At 35.2% G+C, this 13,407-nt stretch overlaps 1 protein-coding gene across 2 annotated transcripts in view; it reads right to left on the bottom strand.

The window, feature by feature from the left end:
* Positions 1–13,407, bottom strand: part of RAB6A (RAB6A, member RAS oncogene family) — a 71,873-nt gene that overhangs the window by 19,953 nt on the left and 38,513 nt on the right. The window contains exons 3-5 of one of the 2 annotated variants that reach the window (XM_065881420.1): positions 6,268–6,321; positions 4,760–4,865; positions 2,660–2,771 (exon numbers count right to left, since the gene is read on the bottom strand). In XM_065881420.1, the coding sequence (XP_065737492.1) occupies positions 2,660–2,771; positions 4,760–4,865; positions 6,268–6,321 (272 nt within the window). The remainder of the gene's footprint in view (positions 1–2,659; positions 2,772–4,759; positions 4,866–6,267; positions 6,322–13,407) is intronic. The other variant, XM_065881422.1, reaches the window with a different exon arrangement.

Here is a 13,407-nt window from a genome sequence, read left to right as displayed (position 1 = left end):
TACACTTGAAATTTGTGCACTTAGGTCAGAAAGAGAAAGACAAACACCATACAACATCACTTATGTGTGGAATTAAAATATGACACAAATGAACTTTTATGAAACAGAAACAGACTCATAGACATAGAGAACAAACCTGTGGTTGCTGGGGGGAGGGAGGGATGAAGTGGGAGTTTGTTAGCAGATGCAAACTAGTATATAGAGAATGGATTAAACAAGGTCCTACTGTATGGCATAGGGAACTATATATATATATATATATATATATATATATATTTTTTTTTTTTTGCGGTACGCGGGCCTCTCACTGTTGTGGCCTCTCCCGTTGCAGAGCACAGGCTCCGGACGCGCAGGCTCAGCGGCCATGGCTCACGGGCCCAGCCGCTCCGCGGCATGTGGGATCTTCCCGGACCGGGGCACGAACCCGTGTCTCCTGCATCGGCAGGCGGACTCTCAACCACTGCGCCACCAGGGAAGCCCCCGAAAGATTTTCTTTTAATGCTTTTTAAAAAAATTTAAAACTTTTACTCATTTAAAAATTATTTTGTTGGGAATTCGGGATTAATAGATACACACTGCTGTGTGTAAAATAGAAAAACACCAAGGACCTACTGTGTAGCACAGGGAACTATATTCAATGTCTTGTGATGGCCTATAATGGAAAAGAATCTGAAAAAGGATAAATACATATATATATGTATAACTGAATCACTTTGCTATACACCTGAAACACTGCAAATCAACTACACTTCAATTAAAAAAAAAATCCTGCAACTATTACATTAAACTTTAAATAATGAAAATAGATGAACCCCCCCAATTATTTTAGTGGAACGAACAAAACTCTAATTTTTATTTTTTTAAATTAAAAAAAACCTTTCTTTTAAAGACTCTTAATTCTTTTAAATGTGAATAACTGAAGGGTGATAATCTGGCAAAAATTACTGAGAAATATGGTAATTCTAAAGCAATGGACAAATATTACCTTAAAGAAAAATTATTGTAAACATAATTTAGATGTTTCTAGCATTTGTATACTCAAATATTATGCAATAAAAGAACAGATGCTTGTAAGCATCCTTTTAGATGCCTCTGGCTATAAAGGGAAACAATTCAGATATACAATTTTTCTATTTAACAGTGAAGATATCTAGTGACTCTCCACTAGAAGAATATATACCTATATGATCTTCAAATTCTCATACTGAAGATAAATAAAATAGTCAAAATTTATGATAGCATCTCATGTCCAAAAAATGATTTTCATAAAGAAAAGTTGAAATCATACGCTGAATTTACTTTTAAATTAGGAAAGACTTTCTTGCCAATTCCAAATGAGGTACCATGGCAGAAATGGGCTTGATATTTCATAAGTCTTTGAACATATTGGGTTTCTTTGTAACATTTTAATTAATAGTAAAAGTTCATTACTGGAATTTCAGTATCCAACTAATGAATAAACAAATAATAAATAGTAAAAGCTTCGAATATTAAATAAATGGTCAAGACTATTTAAAGCAGAAAGAATATCCAGTAGATCACTTAGGAATGCTAAAGGCAGATATTCAAGCCACAGATTCTACAGTGAATGTTAATACATTTTGCATCCTGTGACTTGAATATGTCTTTGCTCATTTGACTAAGGTATCACAATCAAGCTATTCAGTTCAACCTCACAGTCTGGCTCAACCATACAATTAAAAAAAGAAAAGAAAAGAAAAAACTACACCACTGAATTATAATGAATATTTATAAGAAGACTACCAAAAGAGTGTGCATTTAATCATTACGAATACTTTTTTAAAGATAGGATTTGTAAAACATTTTGTTCTTTAACAGAACACTGCTCATATTTATGAGCCCTAAAAAATGCAAAATAGTTATCAGCTTCACGTGTAAACAATCTTACACAAGAGTTATTTACATAGGAGCTTACACAAACCCAAAAAATTTAGTTTCCTTTAAGGACTGAGTTTAATGTGTGTGTGTTTTTTTTTAAATAAATTTACTTATTTTATCTATTTATTTTTGGCTGCGTTGGGTCTTGCTGCATGCAGGCTTTCTCTAGTTGCAGTGAGCGAGGGTTTACTCTTGGTTGTGGTGTGCGGGCTTCTCACTACGGTGGCCTCTCTTGTTGCGGAGCACGGGCTCTAGGCATGTGGGCTTTAGCAGTTGCGGCACGCGGGGCTCTAGAGTACAGGCTCAGTAGTTGTGGCACATGGGCTTAGCTGCTCCGTGGCATGTGGGATCTCCCCAGACCAGGGCTCGAACCTGTGTCCCCTGCATTGGCAGGCAGATTCTTAACCACTGAGCCACCAGGGAAGCCCTAATGTGTGTTTTATTGTGTGTGTGTGGTGGGGGGAGGGCGGGTGGGCCGTGCTGCTCAGCTTGCAGGATCTCAGTTCCCCGACCAGGGACTGAACCTGGGTCCTCGGCAGTGAAAGCACAGAGTCCTAACCACTGGACCGCCAGGGAGTTCCCAGGACTGAGTTTAATGTTTACCTTTCTATTTCAGGTCCCCACACTAAAGAAAAGGGGCAGGGGTATAAAATTAAGGATTAAACATGTCTCCTTTTAAAGCAATTTTTCACTAACAAAAATAACAGGCTACTTAACAAAGAAATCAAACATTCCATACAAATATGAAATCATTCCATACCTCTTGTCAGCAAGATCTGTTTTATTTCCTACTAGCATGATGATAACATCACTTCCTCTTTCTGTTCTGACATCATCAATCCACTTTGTAGTTTGCTGGAATGAGTTAACATCTGGTATATAGGAGGGTGGATAGAGAGATTAGTGTTATTCCAAGTGCTCCAAGTGAAGGACCAAACAAAGAAAAAAGAGGAAAAAAAAAAAGTACTGGAAGTTGGAAGGGGGTTGGCACATTAGGACCCACTTTTAATGTGCCTGCAACATAACTCCATTTTATCTGAGTATAAATATCAATGATCTAAACAAATCACAACAGTAAAGTCCTTAAGGTACCTTTTATAATAGTTTAAAATTTTTGGACATGACCAAGTGAGTATAATGTACTATATGTAATTGAAAAAAAATTTTTTTTAATGTATGGACAGCTATGGCAGATAATATGGTGTCATGTTGCCACAATGCTTTTTTGATTACTTAAACATACCAAACATGACAAAGAAAGCATCTCCAAAAGTATGTCAGCCAGTAAGTCCCAACACATCCACAAAATTTGTAAAGCCTTTAAATAGCTTTCAACACCACTCTGTTTGCATTGCTTATTCAGTTTGTGATCACTTTAACTTGAAGCTTATTAGTTTAATGTACCAGAATCACTTATAACAAAATCCATCTTTTCTAGCCCTGGATTCTAAGTAGAGTACTTCAATACATCTTACAGCAGCTAAAGAAAACAACTTGCTAATATTTTAATGGCATGTGCACAAATTTCAAAGAAAAATACACCAGGTTTTACTTGATTTGGTTAAAGTAAGCACAAACATTTTAAAGCTGCAAAACTTGTGAATGCACAATAATGAACATACATTTTTAAAACAAGTAGCAACCCAAAGAAAAGCTTCAAGAAAAGAAAGACTGCATTTGGCACCTAACCAAAAAAAAAAAGTCTCTGAATGCAAACCTCTTATAATTCTGCCATTGCAATTATTGTTAAGTAGATATGATTTCTAGTTGAGCAAATATGCAAAAATGTATACTAATAATATTACTAGCTCAAATCGGTAGCTTGTTTATATAAGATGTTTTTAAATAAGTCCAAGATGTGGTACTATCCTGGTCTTCCTATAAATTATGGAGCACTATATGGAATGATGCTTAATATTGCCTAATATATCATAAACTGATTCACAAAGACAATTTTAATCAGATAGCATTTCCCTGTCAGTCACCAATGCTCCATTCAAAATTTACAGTCACTTAAAAAGCCAAAGGCACTATTAGTCAGTCTTGAAGGAAAAGAAAAAGGAAGACCATTACTTTTTTTAGTCTCCCATTTAAATTTTTTTCTTGGAGAGAAATGAAAGTATAATTCGTTAGCAACCAAGTAAATAAGTCAGAGAATCCAGATTTCATTCAAATGAAAATGATTAATAGAAAACTGCATATTATGTTTTCTCTGCCTTCCTCTATAGAGAGAGGATGGCTGGAAGGGGAAAGCAGAGAAAAGTTGGCTAGCGGAAGCTTTTAACAGTCTCAACAGAAGCCTTGAAGGATCTGGAGAACTTGGCAAGAGACTTAAATGCAGATTATTTTATTTTAGAGAAATCTGAGATCAAGTTAAATAAAAAAGGAGACATTCTTCCAACCATAATTATGGTGTAGGGATAATAGGATACTAAGAAAGCCTTGGAGAGGATTCATAATTAGATCTAAAGGAAAAATTACAGGGCAAAAAAACCTGGCACAGTAGAAATAAGGCATATTGGTACAAACACCAAAGCAAATACTCTGACCTAGCTGGCCCGTGATAAGGTTTGCTATGATAAAACTCATTTTTACATGCCAGTATAGAAAACAAGCACAAGACAAGAACACGCATGCAACTAAGCTAAAGGTTGAAAGATTAGAAATGCATAACCCCCCCCCACTCACTTGTGATATCATAAACAACAACTGCCACAGTGGAGTCACGAATGTAGCTAGGAATCAAGCTCCTGAACCGCTCTTGACCTGCTGTGTCCCATAATTGCAATCGTACCTAACAATAAAATCAGTCAAACAAGCAAGAAAAATAAGAAAGGTCAACCCGTTGCAAAATACCTACTTGTGATATCGTAAACTACTACGGCTGCAGCAGAATCACGGATGTAACTGGGAATGAGGCTACGGAAACGTTCCTGACCCGCAGTATCCCATAGCTGCAGCCTGATCTGTGGGATGGGAAAAAACAAAAAACAAAAAACAAAAAACAAAAAAAAAACCAAATTCATACTAAAAAGAAATAATATTTTTAAAGGGAGGAGGGTGGCAAGGAGGTAAAAAGGAAACTCATGCAAAAGGTTACAGGGATGTGAGGAATGAAAACTACACAAAACTCCTTTCCTTTTTCAAAAGGGAATAATATTTAAATTTGGCTTGCTCTGAAGGTACATAACTCAAAAAAAATGGCAATATGAAAGATTGCACAGAATCAGAAGTACAGCTTCCTTTTTTTCCCCCTCCCTGTAACCTCTCTTTGAATCCTATGCGTTCCGGAGAGCAAAAGTAGACTGCTGATGTTCAAATAGTGAACATAAAAGGGAAAAACAAAGGTAAATGTCAGTGATCATTGTCAACATCCCCTTTTCTGCAAGCCTCTCTGAAACTAAAATAAAATGTCTCTTTTCTCTATTGGATTCAGAACACTTTGAAATTGGATCTCTGATTACTGTGCTTATGCTTCTCCCACACATTTCTTCCTAGAACACTGTATATAATCTAGCAAAAAGGACAAATATCTTTTTGCAACCCTACGTAAAAATATCTTTACTTTCTTACTTTTTCACATCTACATTCCAGGAAGAAAAGCCTGAAAACAAGCATTAAGTTCTCTTACCATCATAAAGCAGTTTCTGTTTTCAAATTTTAAGAAATAGAATGCTATATGTTAAAACATAAAAGAGAACATACAAAAGAAAAAACTCACAAACTTATAAGAAATAGCATTAGAGATAACTTTTTTGGGTATAGATCCCAAAATAATGCATTTAAGAGAGTCACTGTTTAGGTGACAGAAATCTCTTCAAGGGATAGCAGGCTAGAATACAGGATTTATATTGCACTTAAAAGGAGTATTCCAAAAGATGGAAGACAAAAATCTAACAAGTAAATGCACATTACTTTTTTCTATTCATAGTCACTTTGGTACATATCATATTCTGACAAATAAAACCTTGAAGTTCACAAACTGTGATATTCAAATGAAATCTTTTTGAATGCCTCAAGAGTGGTATTCAAAAGGTCTTTAGCAGCTCTAATTCCTTCTTGAAAATATTCTTATCTCAATGCTATTTGTTATAATTTTCCAAATCAAGACAAAATTTTGTTTAACAAGTCTAGGGCCATCAGAGTTTTACAAATAACAGCTTTCTCTCCCCTTTGGATTCTACTTGGGGATAAAAAACTCAAAGTGCTAAGTACTACTCACTCTATAATAGTTTTTCTCAAGGCCTGTAAACTAACTTTGGCAACTTTGCTAAGTACTTCTTATGGTGACAAACATAGATTATAGTTTTGATCATAATTTTCTATCCTGAGTGTTGCAGAAAATCGCACACTGAAAACATTACTCACTGTTCGATCCTCTAAGTACATTGTTTTTGATAAAAAGTCAATACCAATTGTTGCCTGTAAAACAAAACAAAACAAAACAAAGAAGTTAAAAATAGTAATAGTTTAAATGGCAGTCAGCAGTTTAGGGTTCAAGTGGGAATTATGATTGTGGAAGAAATAATGAATAAACATATAAACATATCATAGTCAAATAAAAATGAACAAAATTTTCAGTGATAATGGCTTCTACCTACTGAGCACTTGCTGTGTATTAGAGATTCTTTTAAGCCCTTTACATGATCATCTCTAAGGCTAATACGTCTCTACAAGTAGCTAGTAGCATCATTATTTTTCTCATTTTATACATAACAATATTGGGGTTTGGAGAAGTTAAATAACTTGTCTAAAGACACAAAGCTTCTGCTGTGGAGTTGGGAATTAAAAGTCCAACTCTGGGCTTCCCTGGTGGCGCAGTGGTTTAGAGTCCGCCTGCTGATGCAGGGGATACGGGTTCGTGCCACGGTCTGGGAAGATCCCACATGCCACGGAGTGGCTGGGCCCACGAGCCATGGCCACTGAGCCTGTGCATCTGGAGCCTGTGCTCCGCAACGGGAGAGGCCACAACAGTGAGAGGCCTGCGTACCGCAAAAAAAAAAAAAAAGACCTGGCACAGCCAAATAAATAAATATTAAAAAAAAAACAACTTTCTTAAAAAAAAAAAAAAGATAGGTTTTATTTTTAAATTGTCATAAAATTTGACATTTTAACTATTTTAGGTGTATAATTTAATGGCATTAATTACATTCACAACTGTACAACTGTCAACACTATTTACAAAACTTTTTCACCACCCCAAACAGAAACTTTGTACCCATTAAGCAATACCAAATTACAATGTATGGATATATGACAATTTGTTTATCCATTCATCTATTGATGGACACTTCTGGCTACTATGAGTTCCTGTTTTCAATTCTTTTTGGTATATACCTAGGAGTAAAATTGCTGGGCCATATGGTAATTCTACTTAACTTTGTGAGGAAAGTTTCTGCAGCAGCTGTGCTATTTTAAAGTCCCACTAGTGATATATTCCTATTTTTCCCTTTTCTATATAAATAGCCATCCTAGTGGGTGTGAAGTGAAATGTTACTGTCGTTTTGATTTGCATTTTTCTAATGACTAATGATGCTAAACATCTTTTCATGCTTTCAGGTGCTTATTGGTCATTTGTATATCCTCTCTGGAGAAATGTCTATTCAGTCCTTTGCCTATCTTTAAATTGAGTTTGTCATTTTGTTATTGATTTGTAGGAGTTCTTTATATATTCTGGATATTAAATCTTTATCAGATATGTAACTTTCAAATATTTCCCCCTATTCTGTAGGTTGGGCCTGGTGCCTCTACTGAAAATCAATTGTCAAGAGATATATATATTTATTTATAGGTTCTCAATCCTATTCCATTGGTCTGTATGTCTACCCTTATGCCATTACCACAATGTTTTAATTACTGTAGCTTTGTAGGAAATTTTGAAATTGGGAAGTGTGAGTCCTCCAACTTTATTTTTCTTTTTCAATAATACCTTAGCTATTAATATCTTGGTGAATTAGGATCAGGTCTTTCATTTCTACAAAAATGGCAGTAGGAATTTTGATAGGGATTGCACTGAATTTGTAGGTTGCTTTGGGTGGTTGGTACTGACATCTTAACAATGTTAAGTTTTCTGATTTATTTACCTGGGATGTCTCTCCATTTAATTAGGTCTCCTTTATTTTTTTTGAGTAGTTTTGTTGATTTCCATTTCACACGGACTTGTATTTTAAAACAAACAACAACAACAGAAGAAGATGCTTCCTCCTTTATCCCAAACTATGTGACTAATACACAACCTAAGTACTAATTCTACCTTATGACATTCAATCTGAAAATTATATCTGCCATAGGGTGGGACAATGGGCTTATAAACTTGAATTACTATGCAAGAGCATCTAATTGACAAACCTCAGGAGTGTACAGGAGTGGCACAGCTGCATTTAAGAAATCTCACCAGTAGAACCTCATTTGCTCAGACAGTGTGGCAGAGGTAGTTAACTACCTACACAAATATCCATCTACCCCTTCCTCCTTACTAACACAATCAAACATTTACTTAAAACCATACTTTTCCCATGAAAAAAATTACATTTTCCAGTCTTCTTTGAACTTTAAATAAATGGGGTTAACTCAGTTGGGAGGTACGTTCTTGTTTTTCCCCCCTTTCCTCCGTCTTTCTTCCTGAACTGTGGCTACCAAGGCTGGAACTCCAGGAACCATTCAGTAACCATGAGGCAAATTTCAATATGGAAGTCATATATTAGATCAGGTTAAAAAGAAAGTTAGAAGGAGTCTTGGTCCTGGATGACCATGGAGCTGCCACACAAGTGCTGAAACACACTACCTTTAGACTTCTTTTACATGAAAAAAAATTCTCATGTCACTTATCAATGTTATTTTGTGTTTATAACAAACAGCCCAAAATAATTTTTAATGGCTATAAGTAGAAACAAGCATTTTCAGATCTCACAGTCAAGACATAAATGTTTTTACAATTAGTACTAAGTTAAACTTTATGATAAAATGTACAACAGTCCCCTCCTTGCACTGTACTATCCTAGTTTTGGGGCATCAGTTATACCACTGAACTCATAAAGATCAAGATTAACCTGGAAAACATCCTGTTGTTACTCTTCTTTTTAGTTAATTTTATTCCAAGCTGAGCTACTACAGCATAGAAGTCGATCAGCTGTAAGAATTAAGCCAACAGCAGGAAGAAAAGAAAGGAGGTGGCTGGGAAACTAATCGTTATCAGCTTTTCCAGCATCTTGAATGCTACTGATGAGGAACTAATTCAAATTTTCATAAAAGATGGATGAGACATTAGTGCTGCTTCTTGCTCATCTCCTTAAAAAAGTGCAAAAGGCAATAACTGCAGAAGAAACCAAAGAGAAAATTCTCCCATGTATCTTAATTTACAACTTCATATTATCTTAAATGTTAACTAATTCACTGGTTTTGAGGGGGTAGGGGTCTGCTTTGTAAAAAAAACAAATTAAACTGAGTACTTATAAAAGGAGCTCACAATTCAAGATTGAATAATGGTTTATCCAAATATACTGGAGCCAAGATAACTAACTTTTACTTGTTTAGCTATTTTATTTGGATGCTCTCCACTTAGAATGGTGCTTATTTACCCCAACAGCTATTTTATAAAAGATTCAGCTGTAAGCTACTATTCTGTCTGACTCCATAAATAGTGGTTTGTCACCTGTCCTGATGCCACAGAAGCCAGAGATCCATAAACATTATGATTTTCCACATGGGACATGATTTTTCCAATACAAAACTAACTAGGTAAGGAAAACACGTTTTCTTCTGTATGAAGCAATGATAATCAATTTCCTTCTGTGGTCCAAACACACATAAAGCTCTGTTGCCTGGTTGCTGCCTTCTCTAGCAAGAGAAAATAGAGAAATAATGAGTTGAAAGAGGCAATGACCAAAGGAAGAAAAGAGTGGGGAAGTTAAAAGAATTTAAAATTGAGTAACAGAGATAAATAAAAAGAATGAGGAAAGGAAAACGACCCCAGAAAGAAGATGCTGATACAGAACCCAGTTTAGAAGGGAATCCCACTTAAAAATGTTTACATATGTGGGAAAAAATATATGTATATACATTTTCCCCCTAGATACCTTTGTGCCATATTATATTTCTGTCGATTAGGACAGAAACTAGGTAGAGTCTGTGAATTTTAAAAATGAGTCATTAAAATGGACATAAAATTTTAGTTCTGCAAGGTGAACACGTTCTAGAGATCTGCTGCACAGCATTGTGCATATAGATGACAATACTGTATTGTATACACTTAAAAATCTAATAAGAAGGTAAAATCTCATGTAAGTGTTCTTACCACAATGAAAAAAAAGAACCTCACCCCCACCCCAAATAAAATGACAATACTTCTGGAAAAGAAAAAGTCATTAAAAATTAAACAAAAATAAAAAGACAAATCAAACACAGAATCAGCAAAACAGTCCATCTAGTTAAGGATTTTGTTTCTACTGATAATCTAGAATTCTGTATAGAATAATCTAGAGCTTTAACTTAAAGAGATTAAGGATATATTTATTCACCACCATCATCTTTCTGGACAAGTTCATTAGAGTGTCTAAAACCCACTGTTTGGACTTCTCTGGTGGTGCAGTGGTTAAGAATCCGCCTGCCAATGCAGGGGACACAGGTTGGATCCCTGGTCCGGGAAGTTCCCACATGCCACAGAGCAACTAAGCCCACAGCTTACTTGCACCACAACTACTGAACCTGCGAGCCACAACTACTAAGCCCACGTGCCACAACTACTGAAGCCTGCACGCCTAGAGCCCATGCTCCGCAACAACAGAAGCCACAGCAATAAGAAGCCCGTACACCACAACAAAGAGTAGCCCCAGCTCGCCACAACTAGAGAAAGCTTGCGCGCAGCAACGAAGACCCAATGCAGCCAAAAGTAAATAAAATTTTTAAAATAAATAAATAAAACTCACTGTTTTATCTATGCTGTCCTGAACTTAACTGTTGATTTGTAACAGCCTTTGGAATAAGAAATTCTCTAAATTCAAAGTAATCTCTAAGGTTACTCTGAGCAATATAATCTTCCTCAAATAAAAGAATTAAACTACTCCAACTGTGGGAATCTTTCTCGAGCTTATTTACATTAAGCTGAACTATATAAAATGGCCAATATTATACCATTTTTGAATGATAAAAATAGCAATGTAATATGGTTCAAACTGATACACTTGAAACTGTCAGAAAAATCTGTTGGTTTACAATTGGTAAAAGAAAAAGAAGTGAATGCTAGAGCAACTTAAGAGAAACGCTTCCAGACTCTCTAACTAGAAATAAGTTTCCCAGATAACTTAGATTTTTTGCTTTACTTTGAAATAATGACCAAAATATGGTCAATTAAGGACTCTTCTGGCCAACCAGTTTAGTCTTTTTCAAATGAAATTAATTCAGTGCAAAGGAATCATAAATAGGGCATGAATTATGAATTATATAAAATTTATTTTTGTGAAATAAAACTTCACTAAGTTTCAGATATATATTACATATGGCTCAATAATACATTTCTAGCTATGAGACTAGCTCTTCAATTATTCATTTCAGAAGTCTTTCTCTTGTGTGTATGGTGGAGGTAGAGGTAGGGAATCTTCAAATAATCCACTGAACAACTCTTCACCTGATAACTAAGTCTGCAGCTAACGACATATGGTCAATTCTTCATATATCAAGTTAATATTTGATATGCTGTCAAGCTGATTTCCCTAGGTAAGGATGTGGGGTGCTACATTATCCAAATTTTCCTGTTAGAGCTAAACTAAGATAATACCTCGGACTGTACCTAATTCTTAAAAAAACTTGTAGTTTACATTGTAAATCAGTATCTCCTATTAATGCCAAAGTACAATGATATTTTGGCTTCACTAGCAACAACTTCTTCACAAAGAATCAAAATCTTTCCCTATCTCAAATTCTATGCAACCTCACCCCATCAACATCACTGCCCTTATAAATGTCTGAATGAACAGCAGCAATAGTCTTACTGCATAAGTAGCAACAGCACTTTAGGTGTGCTGGAAATATCTCCTTAATTTCACAGAGAACTTGGGTAAAATGAAATACTTCAGAAATACTCAGAGAACTCCAACTACAGGCTCTAGCTCATAATTCTTTAGCCTAAGACTCTGACTCTAGTTCAAATTTTTTAGCGTATGGTATTTGGTTCCACTCCCAAAGATATGAGCTCAACACTCTCAGGAATTTTCTACATATGGCTCAATGACATCAATACTTTCTTCAGTCCCTAAGACTGGTATTTATAGTTTCTCTGCTGAAGAGAGAGAGAAGCATTGCTCAGAATCAAAATATGGTATGCAAGAGGTCATCTAGATGAAGCTATAAGCTGTAGAGTTGCAGGGACCTAGAAAATTGAGGATATCCAATATAAACGGGTCCAAAAAAACCCGAAGTACTCTTGCTAACTGTACTATTTTTTCATTTCTAAACTTGCTCTTTTTATAGTGTCTTAAGATGTGACTAAACCATTTCTGAAATATTCAAAAGAATATAATAAAATTTATACTATACATATTCATTGGCTTTTAAGAAGTGACTTTCCTCAAATGTCATGTTTATCTTTTAGTCATTCCTGTTTCATGATCGTTATGGGTTTTAATAAAAGGCTTAATTAGAAACAAATTCCTTTGGGGGTGAGATGGAAATGTTCTTAATCTTGATTGTAGTAGTAGCTTCATAGGTGTACATATCTGTCAAAATTTATCAAAATGTTAAGGAATTAATAATTCTTTACTACTATCGATTATAAGATCCCACTGAATATTTTAGATAAGTCTTTTGTCATGTGTGCCTTTTGCAAATCTATGGCTTGTCTTCTCATTCTCTTAACACTGTCTTTGGCAGAGCAGAAGTTTCTAATTTTAATGAAGTCCAGCTTATCAACTGCTTCTTTTATGGATCATGCCTTTGGTATTGTATCTAAAAAGTCACTGCCATATGCAAGATCATCTAGGTTCTCTCCAATGTTACCTTCTAGTAGCTTATTACAGAGTTTTACATTTAGGTCTGTGTTTAGGTCCATTCTGAGAATAACCTCTGTATCTACATTCATTTGCATGCGGATGACCAGCTGTCCCAGCACAATTTGTTGAAGAGACTATCTTTGCTCCATTGTACTGCCTTTGCTCCTTTGTCAAAGATCAATTAGAAAAACCTTTGTTTACATCTTAGTTCTACCATTTAGTAGTTGGATGGTTTTGGACAAATTGTACAAATTTGGACAAACTTTTTCCTAGAAAACAAATGCCCAAGTTTTTCAGTTTTCTTAGTGTTCAAACCAGAAGGCATATCCCTGAAATAAAATAAATATTTCAAATATGGGAAAATACATACTAAAAAAGGGACAGGATTCAGATTTTATATTTACCCTAAAAGCTTTCTGAAAAATAAAAAATGGTTTAATAATTGAGACAGAGGCAGTTAATTACTATGGAAATTAACCATTCCTTTAATCAGATCAACATTTGATATACTCCTAAGACAAATAAT

This window comes from Phocoena phocoena, chromosome 8 (genome assembly GCF_963924675.1).
Source record: "Phocoena phocoena chromosome 8, mPhoPho1.1, whole genome shotgun sequence".
Classification (NCBI taxonomy): Eukaryota; Metazoa; Chordata; class Mammalia; order Artiodactyla; family Phocoenidae; genus Phocoena; species Phocoena phocoena.
This window is presented reverse-complemented; position numbering and strand designations above follow the sequence as displayed.